Below are 15,125 nucleotides of genomic sequence, written 5' to 3'. Positions count from 1 at the left end.
AATGGCGGGTAAAGGTGTGTGTAGTCGCCCAGGTAGCCGCCATGCAGATGTCCCCTAGAGGGACTCCGGCCCACAGTGCCGTCGACGATGCCGCTGCTCTAGTTGAATGAGCTCTTGGCCGTCGTAGAAGAGGCTTCCCTGCCTTGGAATGGCAGTACGAGATGGTAGATGACACCCATCTTGAAAGTCCTTGCTTTGAAATGGCTTTTCCTCTAGCACCCAACCCATAGGCCACAAACAGCTGTCTCGTTTCTCTGAACGGTTGCGTACGATGAAGATAAAACTTGAGAGCCCTTTTTACATCCAATGTGTGTAGCATGCGCTCCGCTCCCGAGCATGGCTCCGGAAAAAACGTAGGCAACACGATAGAAGAGTGTTTATGAAACACCGAAGGAGCTTTTGGTATGAACTGTGGGTTAGTGGCTAGGACTACCTTGGTCTTGAAAAATCGTAAGTATGGTGGGTCCACCATTAGAGCCTGAACTTCTGAGATACGTCGGGCTGAAGTGATGGCCACCAGGAAGGCCAATTTCCACGACAGAAACTTCAGAGACGATGATGACATTGGCTCAAACGGAGGTTTCATAAGAGACGTTAAGATCAGATTGAGGCTCCACTCCGGTGGAAATTTCTTCTCTGGAGGGAAACTCCGAAAGAGGCCTTTAAGGAAGTGCTTAATCAGGCGGTCGCTGAACAATGGTGCCGAGTGCCGTCGACGAGTAAACCTGGAAATGGCTGCTAGGTGTACTTTTATTGACGACACCGACAGGCCCATTTGAGCTAATAACAGCAAGTATGGAAGGAGCTGTTCCGGCCTAATCGATTGCGGGGCCAAACCTGGTTGATCCTCACACCATTGACAGAACCTTTTCCATTTGTACGCGTATGAGGCGTTTGTGGAAGGTGCTCTTGCCGCTTGCAGGATACGTCGACAGTCCTCCGGAATCGTTAGCCGACCAAATTCGGCGAAGTCAGGAGCCAGGCCGTCAACTTGAGGCTGTCCGGGTCGTGATGCCAAACGACACCCTCCTGTCGAGACAGAAGGTCGGGGGTCTTCCGGAATCTCATCGGTTCCGCCGCCGCTAAGTGTAGTAGGTCTGAAAACCACACTTGTCTGGCCCAGTATGGGGCCACCAGAATTACCCGACATGGGTACCTGAGGATCCATTGCAACGTCCTCCTGACAAGGGGAAAAGGAGGAAATGCGTACAGGAATTTGTTCGTCCATGGGAATGAGAACGCATCCCCCAGTGAGCCCTGCTGAGGCCATCTGCTTGCGTACTGATGGCATTTCTTGTTGTTCTTCGTTGCAAACAGGTCTATGGAAGGGTGTCCCCATTCCTTGAATACTTGTTGAAGTTGTTGGTCGTTCAGCACCCATTCGTGAACTTCGTTCATTTCTCTGCTGAGGGCATCGGCTTCCACGTTTTTCACTCCTGGTAGGTGAAATGCTAAGATTTGTATGTTGTGTTGAAGGGCCCAATGCCAGATTTTCTGTGCCTCTGTCGATAGGGACCTGGAACGTGTCCCTCCTTGTTTCCTCAAGTAGAACATCGTAGTGGTGTTGTCCGTCATGACACGCACCACCGAGTCCCTCAGTTGCGGAAGAAAAGACTTCAGAGCCCATCGCACTGCTCTCAGTTCTAGCAGGTTGATATGCAGGGAGGACTCCTGCAAAGACCACTGGCCTTGTACCTGTAACATATCCAGATGAGCTCCCCATCCGCTCAGCGATGCATCCGTCACCACCGTCTTTTGGAACTCTGGTTCCAGTAGAGGCATCCCTCTCGTTAGGTGAGTAGACACTTTCCACCAGCCGAGTGCTTGAACTAGTTGTTCGTCGACGACCAGTCTGTCGGACCAGCGACCTCTGCTCTGTGCCCAACGGTCCGCTAGAAATTCCTGGCAAGGCCTCATAAACAGACGGCAGTTGTTTATTAACGGAATGCAGGACGACATGGTCCCTAGCAGGGACATGTACTTGCGCACAGAGACTCTGGTACCGCCGCTCCATTCCGACGCCTTGTTTTGAAGTTTCTGAATTCTTTCGCTGGATGGTTTCACCAGGCTTGTGTGCGTATGAAACTCCGCTCCTAGAAAGACCAAGGTCCTCGAAGGCTCTACTGAGGACTTGTTGAAGTTTATTGCGAAGCCCAGTTCCTGTAAGATGGACATTGTGGCTCGTAGACTGTCTCGTGTTCGTTCCTTGGATGACCCTCTGATTAGCCAGTCGTCTAGATATGGATAGACATGATGACCATCCTTCCTTAAATGGGCCGCTATAGGGGCCAAGCACTTGGTGAACGTCCTGGGGGAGGACTTGAGCCCGAACGGGAGGACCTTGAACTGAAAATGCTTTCTCCCGACGACGAATCTTAAATATCTCCTGTGTCGTGGGCGTATTGGGATGTGAAAATAAGCATCCTGAAGGTCTAGTGAAGAGAGATAGTCCATGGGTTGCACCGATCTGATAACCTCTTGGAGTTTTAGCATTTTGAATTTTTGGCTCTTTAGCCACTTGTTGAGTACCCTCAGGTCGAGAATGGGCCTCCATTTGCCGTTTGGCTTTTTGACAACAAAGAACCTGGAATAAACTCCTTGGCCTTCCTGTGCCACAGGAACTCTCTCTACCGCCCCTTTTCGCAACATAAGCTCCGCCTCTTGTCGTAGGATTTGGAGGTGGGGCTGTGTCGAGAATAAAGGAGGAAGACGCGGAGGCTTGTCTTTGAATTGCAGCGCATGACCCATGCGAATCGTGTCTAGGACCCATCGATCTTTGGTGATGCATTTCCATCGGTCGAAGTGATGAGAGACTCGACCCCCCAGGACGTTCCGAAGGCCGTCATTGGTTGCTGGTTTGCTTGTTCTTCGTTGACGACGGACCTGAGCCTCGCCGCCTGGAGGCTTGATAGTCCCTGCTTCCACGTGCCGACTGGGACGCTCGTCTGAACCCTTGTGAAGAGTACGAGGGCCTGTTAAATCCACGGTCCCTCGAGGCTCCAAAGCGGGAGTTTCCAGAAGCACCTCTGAAAGGGCGAAAAGAGCGAAAATTTCTACCCGTTTGAAGGGCGCCGAGGGACCTAGCAGTATCCGTGTCTTCTTTCATCCCTTTCAGCGCTTCATCAACTTTTTCGCCAAACAGGTGCTCCCCTTCGCATGGCATGTCCAGGACTTTGTACTGTACTTCAGGACGGAAAGTAGTACATTTGAGCCACGCTTGTCGACGAAGCACTACTCCATGGTTGATTTGTTTGAAACCAGACTCTGCTAGGTCCACTGCGATATTAATAGCGTGGTTCGAGGCCTCCTCGCCGTCCCGCACCAGTAACATAGCTGCTTTTCGGTGTTCGTCTGGCAGGTGTTCTAGGATAGGGGCTAATTTGTGCCACATTTCCCTATCATATCGTGACACGATCGCTAAGGAATTGGCTGCTCTTACTGTCGTCGCTCCGACCGAGAGCACCTTCTTTCCAAATGCGTCCTGCCTCCTAGCCTCGCTTTCCGGTGGCGTTGAACATTTCTGCTGGACCCTGGCCTTCCTAGCTGCTGCCGCCGACACCACCGAGTCAGACAAAGGCTGTGATGTTAGACATTTTGGAGTGGACTCAGGAGCTTTAAACTTTTTCTCGATCCGTCCCTTTATGGCTGGTTCCGAGAACGGATGGCGCATCGTTTTGAGACCTTCTTGCCACACGTGGTCAAGGATTGGGATGGCAAATACCGATTTTCTCCTTTGACCCATATGGTCAAAAAGGAAACAGTCTTTCCTCTGCTCCTCAGGAATCAAGCCGAATTCGGAACACGCTTTCCCCATCATTGCATGGAAGGCTCCCACATCATCAGGGGGAGATGGCTGTGTCTGGCTCCTCGTAGACTCCAATTCTACATCCGAATTCCATGTCGGGTCCCTCGACGGTGACAGGGAGATGTCTGACCCAGAGTCATCATGTATAGAGTCGGACTCCGACAACTCACCCTCCTCCTGAGCTCGAGGACGATCTTTTACCGCCTGGGGAGCCGATGGGTGATTCGTCGACGAGCGAGCCGTACAAGTTTGCTCGTCGACGGAAGGTACAGACAGAAGTGACAATGACGTCCCAGGTTGAGGGAACTGGGTATCCAGCCGCTGTAGTAGCTTCTGAAGAGTATTAAGCACATCCAGAGACAAAACTGTCTGGGGGTTCAGCAACGTGGATGATATAGGTACCATACCCCCGCTCGCACTCGTCGCCGTCGTCGTCGACGTGGAAGGCCGTAAGCCTAAATCCAATGGCTGCAGAACCATGTCACCTTCCCCTTCCGCCGAGCAGGCCGTGTCTGGCTGCAGTAAGACCTCAGGGGGGATCGGGTCATAGACCTCAGGCAGCCAAGCCATAGACTGAGTTTCCGTCGACGAAGGAATCCCAACCGCTGCTGCTTGAACGGTAATAGGCATCGTCAACGACACCGAGGTCGACGAGGAAGTCGTCGTCGTCGAGCCTTTAGACTTCGTTGTCGATTTTGATGCCGACTTCCCGGCTGAAGCTTCTCGACTCACGGAAGACCTGGGACGGTCCCCTGAGGAGGATTTAGACAGCGCCAGCCTCTCCGTCTTAGATGATGAGGAGGAGGAGGGCTTTTTATGAGATGAGGAGGATCCAGCATGTTTCCCCTTATGCTTGTCCTCAGGGCGAATTTCTGCTGGCCGCACCTTCTTCGATGGAGGCTCCGACTTGCTCCTGGAGGCCGTGGAGCCAACTTCCGAAGCCGGGTAGGCACCCGCTCCGTCATTAAGCCAGTCGACCAGCCTTCTTTTACGGTCCTTAAGGGTTTTTTGGGAGAAACCCTGGCATATCTCACATGTATCCGCCGCGTGGTGCGGGTGGAGACAGTAGATACAGTCCATGTGGCCGTCTCCTTCATAAACCTTTTTGAGGCCACAGGTTGCACATGGGCGAAATAACGCCTTTCCAGACATAATTCTCCAGATTTGAACTTCGCTTACGCGAAACAGACAAAAAAACAATCTAGTTATCACTAGTAGTAACACGAAGATCCCACTGCTTTGAAAGACGGTTGAAATCTGAGGGAGCGCGGGGGCGGGGCCTGTATTTATATCATGACGTCCTGACGGCACGGGCACGCATGATACAAAACGAGGTGGATAGGACGCATAAGCGTCGAAAAAGTTTTCCTACGGGAAAGGGTCTATATAATGTACCGGGGATTCCCAGCCTGACGACGGGGAATATTCAAAGCATGTGAATCCATGAAAGATCCAATGCTGGAGAACATCCATTCTCGACGGCTGCTCGGTACCCTGCGAGGCATAGCCTTCGAAGTGCCTCGGATTCCGCCCTGTGGCTAACCAGCTCCGAGTTTGGACTACTGTGCTGCAAAAGCGCTGTTCCGAGTGGAGGCCTGGAACTTGGGGGATCCTCAGCTTGTCCTACAAGACTTACCCTCAGCAGCAAATTCGGAGTCCTAGCGTCAAGGCGACCCGAGATGAGGGAAAGTCTGAATCAAGGGCTGAGGCGGACAGCGGGAAGAGACCTCAGACTTTCTTTCATCGACCTGCCCAGTCCTGTGAAAAATCCCGAGTAGGGTTGTGGGAGAAGGGGGGGCAAGTTACAGTGGTTCTTACACCCACCCACCAAACTCCCTTTAAATGTTTTGCTAACTTTTACAAACTTTGTTAACACTTTGGCTTTGCCATTGCTTGCGCAAGCCTTCCGAAGGTTGGGGACACTTCAGTTAACTAGTATAACCCTTTGAATCATTCACTGGGCCCCAGAGACCCTACCTTCATTTTTTCCAGCGTTACAAACTGTCAGAACCTTTCCTGAACTTTTGGGGATAAGGCCCCAGACAACTTACGGAAAGATTTTTGAAGCTCGGGCCAATTCTCTGTGGACCTGTAGTGCATAAACTAATCTGTACTTTCCTTTACAGGGGTTTGATCGGTATTATGCTGTACTCTAGTGACTATAGATATGTATTCTGTTATTAGTGCTGTGTGATACTTGTACCTGATAGTCATTGTTTGGCCATGAATAAATAACCATTTTTATACATATTGTCTGAGTAATTTGTGACTCCCATTTAATAATTAATTAATTAGGCTTTTTTTATATATATAGCGCTACAAACCCTCAGGTATCTGAGCGCTGCTTATTATTACCCACGGTGTGTTGGTTGGGCTACAGCTCCCATAGTTGTCCCAGTCACAATATAGGTTGGCCTTCTATAGATCTGTCCCTCAGGTCAGAGTATAGAAAAATCAGTATTAGGTAAGATTTAAGTCCAACTGCCGTGGGACTTCACAAGACTCATCTCTTGGTATTAGACAGACCCCCAACTCTTAATTTAGGCCTGTACTACACAAGTTGGCAGAGTGACTGAGAAGCCAGGCTCATTTTAGGAGGGGCAATGTGAGCTATAGACTAGCACAAAGAAATCAGTAAACACAAGGCACCAAATAAAACAAAGTATGTATTTATATATACACAAGACAAATTAAGCATTCTTTAAAAAGAAGCAACTAACGGGAACATTCAATGGAAGATGAAACCACTAATGCAGGCGAGTAATTATTTTCTATGCTAAACATGTTCCAGCGCACTGAGTGACATCAAGGGGCTCAGCGCAGCTCTAAGGCTTCACCGGTGCTTCTGGGACATGCTGCTGGTGTCTCTACTCGTCCTCTTCGTCTGATTTGATGTTCCAGTGGTCAACTGCCTGTAGTCCCAAAAGATCGCCTTGCATGCCAAATCCCATTCATCACAGGTCTACAGCTAGGTCGTCCTCTCGGACAGCCACCCACCCAGTTGGAACTGGTTTCGGCCAGGCATGCCTACAAGCAAAGGTGTTGGGGAGAATTCTCAGAAATGTGTTAATTCCCTTCTACCTTAGAGACCCCAAGCTCTTTTGCTGGATTTAGGACTTAATCTCTAAAGTCTCATGTAATTTTAATGGGATTTAATTTGTTTTCTTTTTGACTTTGGCGTCTGACAAACTCCACAGGCATCTTTACTTGTGTGTCACAGCGCCTTCAGTGCAGTGGCACAGGGAAGTCTCTTAGATTTCCCCAAACGTCTAAATACCTTCTCTTGGTGAAACTACTGTTTCCAAGAGCAGTGAAGTGAAATTGACTTTACTTACATTTTGTAACATCATTTCCCCTAGACTTTGCTCAACTAACATGGACTGTCCTGGATCCCTGAGAGACTCTTCTTATCTTGGACTCTCTGCCTTTACCTTTCACCCAGGGAAGGGTTAATGTACTCGACATTGGAAGGTTCTAAAAGTACTTACCCGTTTATCAATTATTTGTTCATCTTTTTTTTATTCCTATACTTAACCTTTGCATCAAACTCAGTATTGTTCTAAACGTACCAGTGATAAATCAAAGTCCACAGTGTCCTAGCTATTTAAGTCACCTGAGGGTGTAGGAAGTGCATGTGTGCCATCCCCAATGGGTATCCTCCGATTTAGAGAAACTAAGAGTGTGCTTTGAAGTATATTATAATTGTCACATGTTTTGCTCCCTTGTGAAGGTTTATATAACTGTCAAATTAATAATTGTTTAATCAAGAAGTGTTTATTTGAATAACTGTCACTGAAACTACAACCCTACTGCTCACATTGACCCCTCTTGAGATCAGCCTGGCTGCTCAGCCACACCACCAAGCTGTGTAGTACAGAGTTATACCAAAAGTTGGGTTCCTATTGCCAGGAGGTCAAGGTTGCTGTAGTCTTCCAAAGGATACCACACACAAACTTACTTAACACTTTCAGATTACTTTACAGTACGTCAAGGATAGTAGACCCAGACAGTTATGCACTGAGTCAAGAAATCACTTAGTAAACCAACCATTAAGATGCAATACTCTGCAGTTACCACTAGATGTCGGACTATATGCACAGCATGCGATTCTAAGCAGATTCACAAGCATCAGAAACCTCTTATTCCAGGTGAGTAAGACCTAATGTTGTAAAACTATTACAGTTGCTTTTCAGATCAATGGAACACAGCTTGAGCTAAGCAATAACCAACTTATTTTAGGATGGCAGAAGGCAGACCAAGGTTAGTAAAACCCACAATACACAAGAATTGCAAAGCAAGGTAAGTAAAACCCAAGGCAGACTTATTTTAGACAGGCTATACAGCAGGACAGGGGAATCAAGACTCAGATAGTGAACATGCACACATTCTGAAAGAAATAGTTAAATGATGCCAAACCCATTACTTTTGAGAAGGGGGGGCAATTCACAGGCAAGTAAAATACCCTTACATACACTTTTCAGAATGGCAAAACACATTCAAAGGATAGAAAGAACTTTTGCAACTGCTAATTTCAGAGGGACAGTTATCAACCAACTTGTTCACAAGTAAGTAACTTTTAAACACTGGTTATACTAAAGGCAGAATCCTTTTTGTTCCAGTCCTTCCCTAAACTATTGCACGATTTCTCCAAGAGGCAGAAGAGGGACCCTAGTGGTCTGGGTGCCAGCTGTAGGCAGTGTAAAATGGGATTCAGTTGCAGGAAAAGTCAGTTCCGGAGGAAGTCTCTCCAAAATGTAGATCACTTTTGAGTTGGTCATGGTCCAGGGACTTCAGAGAAGACACCCTAGAGGGATTCCAGCAATGGACCTGGGAGAACTGGATGAGAACTCCCAATCACACAAATCTCCCCCAAAGCTTCAGGTAAGTAATACCTCAGCTAACACAGTACCTCAGCACAGAAGAAGAGTTTGCAGCAGGACGTCTTCAGGGTCTGCAGGCAAAAAACTGGCCAGTTAATTCCTCGTCGTGAAGCACGAAAACAGGACACTCGAAGGGAATTTGCAGCAGGGTTCAACGGGGAAAGGTCCAGGCAAGAGTTTCTTTGTGGCTGGATGAGGCTATGTGGGTAAGGCACCCTTTTCAAGAGCCAGGAGAAGACAGAATATCGCTGGTCGATTCTCGTCGCTAATCTGGTTCAGCACTCTGGTAAGGGGACATCAAGGACTCAAATTGTGTCTATGGGGAGCCAGGAGGAGGTCACTACTAGACTACAGAATACCATGCACTGCACAATGGCTCAAGGTCCCAGGGCATTGCAGCCCCGCAAGGGCACAGCACAACGTGGGATGGCTCAAAATGCAGACCTTCTTGAATCTAATGGATCTCAGTAGGATCGGGGGGGGGGGGGGGTTAGGGGGTGTTGTAGTTTTCAAGGACCCCCCCCCCCAGGGAATGGTGACCAGCAAGCTCCGGTTACACAGCAGGCTCTCCGGTCGCTGGAAATCACTCCAGCTGCCTTTCCTTCATCTTCCTCTCCGGTGTCAGCTCCAGTGGTCGACTGGTCAGCAGGTTCAGAGTGTTTATCAGGAACTGCAACCCAACCTCTGCACTCTCCCCCTGGATTTTTCAGCAATGGGTGGTCTGGCTGTCCAATCAGGACAGCCAGCCCCCCCCCCACACTCCCCAAACTCCCCTTCACTACAAGTTGGTTCCTTTCAGGCAAGGTGAAAGACACAGGGCGGCAGTGTTCGACTCCTCCCTCGCTTCCTGCCTTCTCATACACTGGAGCCGTGGGCGGGGAATCCAAATGATTCCCCGTGAAGACAAAACTTCAACTGCAATTGTTCCCACCTAGAATGGCAGAGGAAGACTTCAGAAACCAGAAGCACACAAAGTTGCGGCAAAGGGGGAAATAAATCCTTACAAACCTGCTGGAGAAGAGAAAAGGACCGAAGGGCGAGTCAGAGGCAGGGCTTTAGGAGGCGGAGCCTGTAGCCTAGCATTCTGTTAGGGACAATTCTCAAACATTTGCTAATTCCCTCTACCTTAGAGACCCCCAGCAACATTGCTGGATTTTGAGGACTTGATTTTTTTTTTAACCTGAGAGTGAGACCCTTTTTCCCCACTCTCTCACGTGTTTTGTGATTTTTTACACTGTTTCTTTTTGGTTAACAAACTCCATAGGCATCTTTCACAATTGTGCCAAAAAGCACCTTTAGTGCAATGACAGAGGGAAGTCTTTCCGGTTTCCCAAGGTTTAAATACCTTCTCTGGGATAAATTGTTTCCCAGAGCAGTAGAGTGAAATTGACTACTTAGCATTGTACTTGCTAGACCCAGCACACTATCTTACAATAGAGTGATGGAGGGGTTACCTAGTATCCCCTGTGTCTAAATGCTCATCTAACATCTTGTATGTTACCCTTTCCTCTCAGAATGGCTCTTGGAAGTGGTTTTGCAATGAACTATCATGATTTACCCCGACCGTGAACTGTTCGCAGCTCCAGTAACGTTAAATCACAGAGCCATGTTTTTCAAAATGGCACTGAGCCATTGTTAAAATGGTGCCCAGTCTTTTTTCGCCATGTCTTTGTGGAAAGGTCCTAGAGTTTCTCTGCACACCAAACCAGGTTTGGTCTCTTTGTTCATTCGCCTTTGGTGGGCTTCAGGAGTGAAACCTGCCTCTGGCTCCAGAGTGTCTGGGGTAGGCAGGAATCGAGGGAGGTGCCGAAACTCCCTGCGCTTAGTCTCCTAGGAGACCCAAATGCACTCTGTGGTGATTGGATGACTGTCTGGCAAGGATAGCCACCCTGCTGGGCGAGTGGCAGCTAGGCTGGAATGAATGGGAGAGAACTGAATAAAAGACGAGTCTCTTGGCTTGGAAGGCAGAGACGAACACTGGACGGAGGAAAAGACGAGCTTCAAGAGGACAGCTGCAGCAACTCCTGGACTGTTTTGCCCGGTGAAGCCCTTCTGCAGGTCCGAATTGGCAAGTTCGCATCGACAGAAGCCCTGCAAGGACGACTTCTCCCTTCGAGTTGGTGGGACCAATCAACTCCCAAGTAAACCACCTGGACACCCAACTATGAGCTGGTTAAATTTCCTCAGAGTTGCTGCAGGAAACCTTAGAGCCAGGGAGAGGGACATCAGATTGTGTGCATTGCTTGTAAGGTGGACTAAAGCTTTTGGAAGATCCTCTGTACTCCCACGAAGCAGGCCTGAACCCCCTCCCCTCCCACCCCCACAGGTGCGGGATCTCAGATGTGAGGAAAGTCCACTTTGACAGCCAGGAACTACACTTATTGCCATTTGCTGAACCATAAGGAAACGCGAAACAGCCACTGAAAGTAAAGTTTGCCAGTTGCCAGCTTTGACAGTGCCAGTACAGTGCAGGAGTCCCCAGACGTCCTCCCTCTTGTCCCCACGACGGAGGAACAGTGAGATCTGCAGAGCCATACAGAAACCGAACTCTTCAGCTGCATCTTTTTCTTCTTTACTAAGGTACTGTAAAACTAGCCTAAGAGAACTTACCTCTTACTGTGGAAGTGCTTGTAACTTCTGAAATTCACAAGTCTTATCAGCTTGTGGCCCTAAATTTGGTGGTTCTTTTTATCAGAGACTCCCAAGAACTTGTGCAAAGACTTTTAAGTGCTGCATCCTATACAAAGACTTTGGCCTATAGACTTTGGCTTAGCCTATTGAATTGAATGACTCTTCTCAGTGCTATTTGAAAGTATTTGCCCTGCTTATGAATATTTGTATATTCTTGTGTTCTAATAACCTTTGCCTTTTACTTACGAGTATTCTGAATGCCAACAGTAAGGTATTAATGTCCCCAGCACCCTTGTTACTGAAGTCACCTGTGGGTGTAGGTTGCGTCTATGGTCCATGCCAAAAGGGCCTTGTCTGATTCAGGAACTCAAAGTGTACAGTATTTAAGTAGATTTGTGTTTTACTCCTTTCTGAAGGCGGCTTTATAAATGACTGATAAATACATTATGAATTGTTTATTCAAGAAACCCCGAGTGTAAGAGTTTGTGAATACCTGTAACTGTGAATCTTTGTGTAACTCCACTACAGCTCACATTTCCCCACTTAAGATAAGCCTGGCTGCTCAACACTACCAAAACTGTGTAGTACAAGCCTATAACAAAGGTTGGGTTGCCTATACCTGTAGTCAGGTGTGTGTAGTGTTCCCAAAGGGTACTGCATACAAACTTTGCCTAACATGCAAAAACAGCGACAGCAAAAAAAAAAAAAAAAAAAAAGCAGCTCTGGTCGAGTCCAGATGGCCGCATTACCCACAAGTATGGAGGAAAGGTGACGGGACATAGGAGAGGTTATAAATTATTCTAGATCAGGGCTGCAACCTATGTTTTGGACTACAGCTCCATCAATGCTGGAGCACCATGGGAATTTAATCCGAAACACCTGGAGAAACACGTTGCTCTGTTCTATATAAAAACCTTGGTCCATGCTGTGGAATCAACTTTCATATTTTGCACAGAATTTTATAAAGATCCACAAGCTTTAAAATCGAGCAAAAAAATAAAATAAAAATAGACAGTCCTTCTAAAGGCTATGACATGGAGAGAAACAATGGCCTATAAAAAAAAGTTGTATTCGTACTCTATACACAATATTAAAAAGCATGGGGTACAGCCCTTAAAAATCAATGTAGTAAAAGTTTCACTCAATTGCTTGACACAGTCTTAAATATGGGGAAATACAGGCGCTTCGATACAATCATTTCCCAGTGGACAAGGCCAAACCAGAAATCCTTCAATATCAGTTGAAGCTGTTATTTACAGTTGATCTGAAATAGGTCCAGGGTAGCTTGTGGCCTCAATCAGAAGGATAAGACATGTTATGTTAATCAAATGAAGTGCCACATGACCAGTGTCTGAAATACAAGAAAGTGACATACTCACATTAGGGTCAATAGATTGAAAAAGTTCAACTTCATTTTGATGTTTAAGACTATCACTGCCTCCAAGACAACTGGTGGGAAAAAATAAATAAATAAAAAACACATAAAACTTTTTAATGAGCCTTCTTTGAAAAAAGGAAAAAACATTTGTTAGTCGCAAACAACGTTACGATAAGGAAACTGGCATTAACTCTTCGTCACTTAATACATTTAGGATTTACTTTACATGCAAATAACGCACACCAGGTCTGAAATTACCAAATGTAAATACTGCTACATTCATGTTTTCACCTCAAAGGACAAATCACAAATGGCAAACGAAAAGCTGGAAAAGTTAAGGAGAATGCTTCAGTAAACATTGAGATAATGACAAGATGAAGTCATATTTTAAACCACAAGGCATGGGTAAGATTTACCTTCAGGGTTATTTTAATCGAATATCAAAACAGGCATGATTTGCTACAATTCATGTCAATTTCAAAGAATTAACCCAGCCGTTTGCCCATCAGGTTTGGAATCTTTTCATGTATATTTTTGCCACACCAATTTCCTCATCCTTTATGATACAGTTGTTAAGGCAGAATTCCATTTAGGTGGTTTCTGCTAACCCTCTTTGGGGATCCCTGAACATTTTGATTTTTCTACCCCACTAACAAGCAATGACCCTTCCTTTGGTTTTTGGGATCTTCAACCTTTTTTGGTTAGAGGGACTTCAGTAGAAGTCCACCTGCAACCCTTTTTTTTTAGATGTGGTCCTGTGGAAGCCCATACGACACCTAGTATAGAAGTGCTTTTTGGCCGCATGGGAATGACATGCATTACTCACCTTAATAGCATTTCTGATGATTGTATCTGCTTAGATTCACATGCTGTGCATATAGTCCGACATACAGTAGTAACCGCCGAGTATTGCATCTCGTCTTATGAGAATCGAAAGGGGACGTTGACATGGGCGTGCCTGTAACACTATACCCAACGTGACGTGTAGTGTTCCCAAAATCCCTCACGCGTCGAGGTCCCTCCGATTGTATTTTCTCTGTCATGAGGGAACCTAATGACCATCGTGAGCGAGTACATAAAAGAGAAGTAAGAAGTCTGTTCCTTCCACCCGAGTGGGGAGGAAGGGTGGGGCGCATGTGAATCTAAGGTGAGTAATGTATGTCTTCTGATGTTGGTTAATCTGCTTAGAATCACATGCCGTGCATAGATCAGCAATGTCAGGTGTATCGACCCACGTTCAAGTTATTATGCTGCAACATTTGGTGCTGTGGGCTTAGAAAATCCAAGATGGCCGAAAAGCCACAATTGCGCCAGAATCCAGGAAAACCACGCAGTTTTTGCACACACCAAAATGGTCGCCTGACCCGCCACCCACCAGTGCGAGCGTGATGGGCCAGAAGCGCCATGAGTGAAATGTGGTGCCAAAAGAAAAACAGCAGTGCCTGTTAGCTCAAAAAGTGCTTTGAAATCACCTTGGTTTCTCTGAATGCAAGCTCAAAATGCCTATTTCAAACACAGGCAAGATATTCAAAAATCTTACTGAACACCAGCAGACGTCTGGTAGAATTAAGTCTTGAATGCATACCAAATCTGGAAAGATGAAGAGCCTAAAATAATGTTCATAACAAAACTGGCTGAGCTGTGGATGTCAGCAGCTTAAGTGAAATGGGATTTAAAGCCACTAAAATCGAAATGTTTAAAATAAATGAGTGACCTACTTTTGAGTGTCACATAGGTTGCAACTGCTTAAATGTCATGGTTTTGAACTTATAATCAGCGTTCTAGCTGCATGTGTCAAAATTGTAAATTTGATTTGAATGAAGAAAAATGGGAACAAAAGTGACCTTTGGCTGAAGCCTGGCTTAAGGAGATTGAATTCTGCCCGGCAACTAACCCCGACAGGAGTTGAAACTTGCCCAGCAACTGCATTCACAGGCCTGGCCTGCCTTCTGCTGCCCCACCAAAAGGAGATTACACCTCTCTGATTGAATCAGGGGAGGGGTACCTGGGACTGCAGGGAAACAGAACAATGAGCTTCCCTTTTGCTCCAAGCAATTGCTAAATCAGGGGGTCGTAAATGGCTTCCTCTTGGAAGGAACTGGGAGGGGCACTGCCTCTGTGAGCCAGCTGAGCTTGGAGGAAGTGGACAAACCAGAAATTCCCCCATGTGCTTTGGGAAACCACACCCCTTTGGGCCAGAGCATAATTTTAAAAAGATGGATAATTCATAGTACAAAATTGTCGAAATTATTTTCAATAAGATTATTCCTGCGATTGTTCTGTGCACATTTTAAGAAGTGTTAGGACTACATGGAATGTTCTGGGGGGGGGGGGGGGAAGGGGAGTAGCGGAAAATAGGGTATTACTCCAAATGTCTGTATGTTAAAAATCTGACTTCATCTGATGCCCATATTCCTTGCGCACATTTGAG

The 15,125-nt window shown here is 46.8% G+C and overlaps 1 protein-coding gene across 2 annotated transcripts in view; it reads right to left on the bottom strand.

Moving 5' to 3' along the window:
• Positions 1-15,125, bottom strand: part of PTGES3 (prostaglandin E synthase 3) — a 263,118-nt gene that overhangs the window by 157,820 nt on the left and 90,173 nt on the right. For both annotated transcript variants that reach the window (XM_069653533.1, XM_069653534.1), the window contains exon 3: positions 12,696-12,765. In XM_069653533.1, the coding sequence (XP_069509634.1) occupies positions 12,696-12,765 (70 nt within the window). The remainder of the gene's footprint in view (positions 1-12,695; positions 12,766-15,125) is intronic.

Source organism: Ambystoma mexicanum, chromosome 3q, assembly GCF_040938575.1.
Source record: "Ambystoma mexicanum isolate Mex_15411 chromosome 3q, UKY_AmexF1_1, whole genome shotgun sequence".
NCBI classification, from domain to species: Eukaryota; Metazoa; Chordata; class Amphibia; order Caudata; family Ambystomatidae; genus Ambystoma; species Ambystoma mexicanum.
The sequence above is the reverse complement of the archived record's forward strand: the minus strand, read 5'-3'. Positions and strand labels throughout refer to the sequence as shown.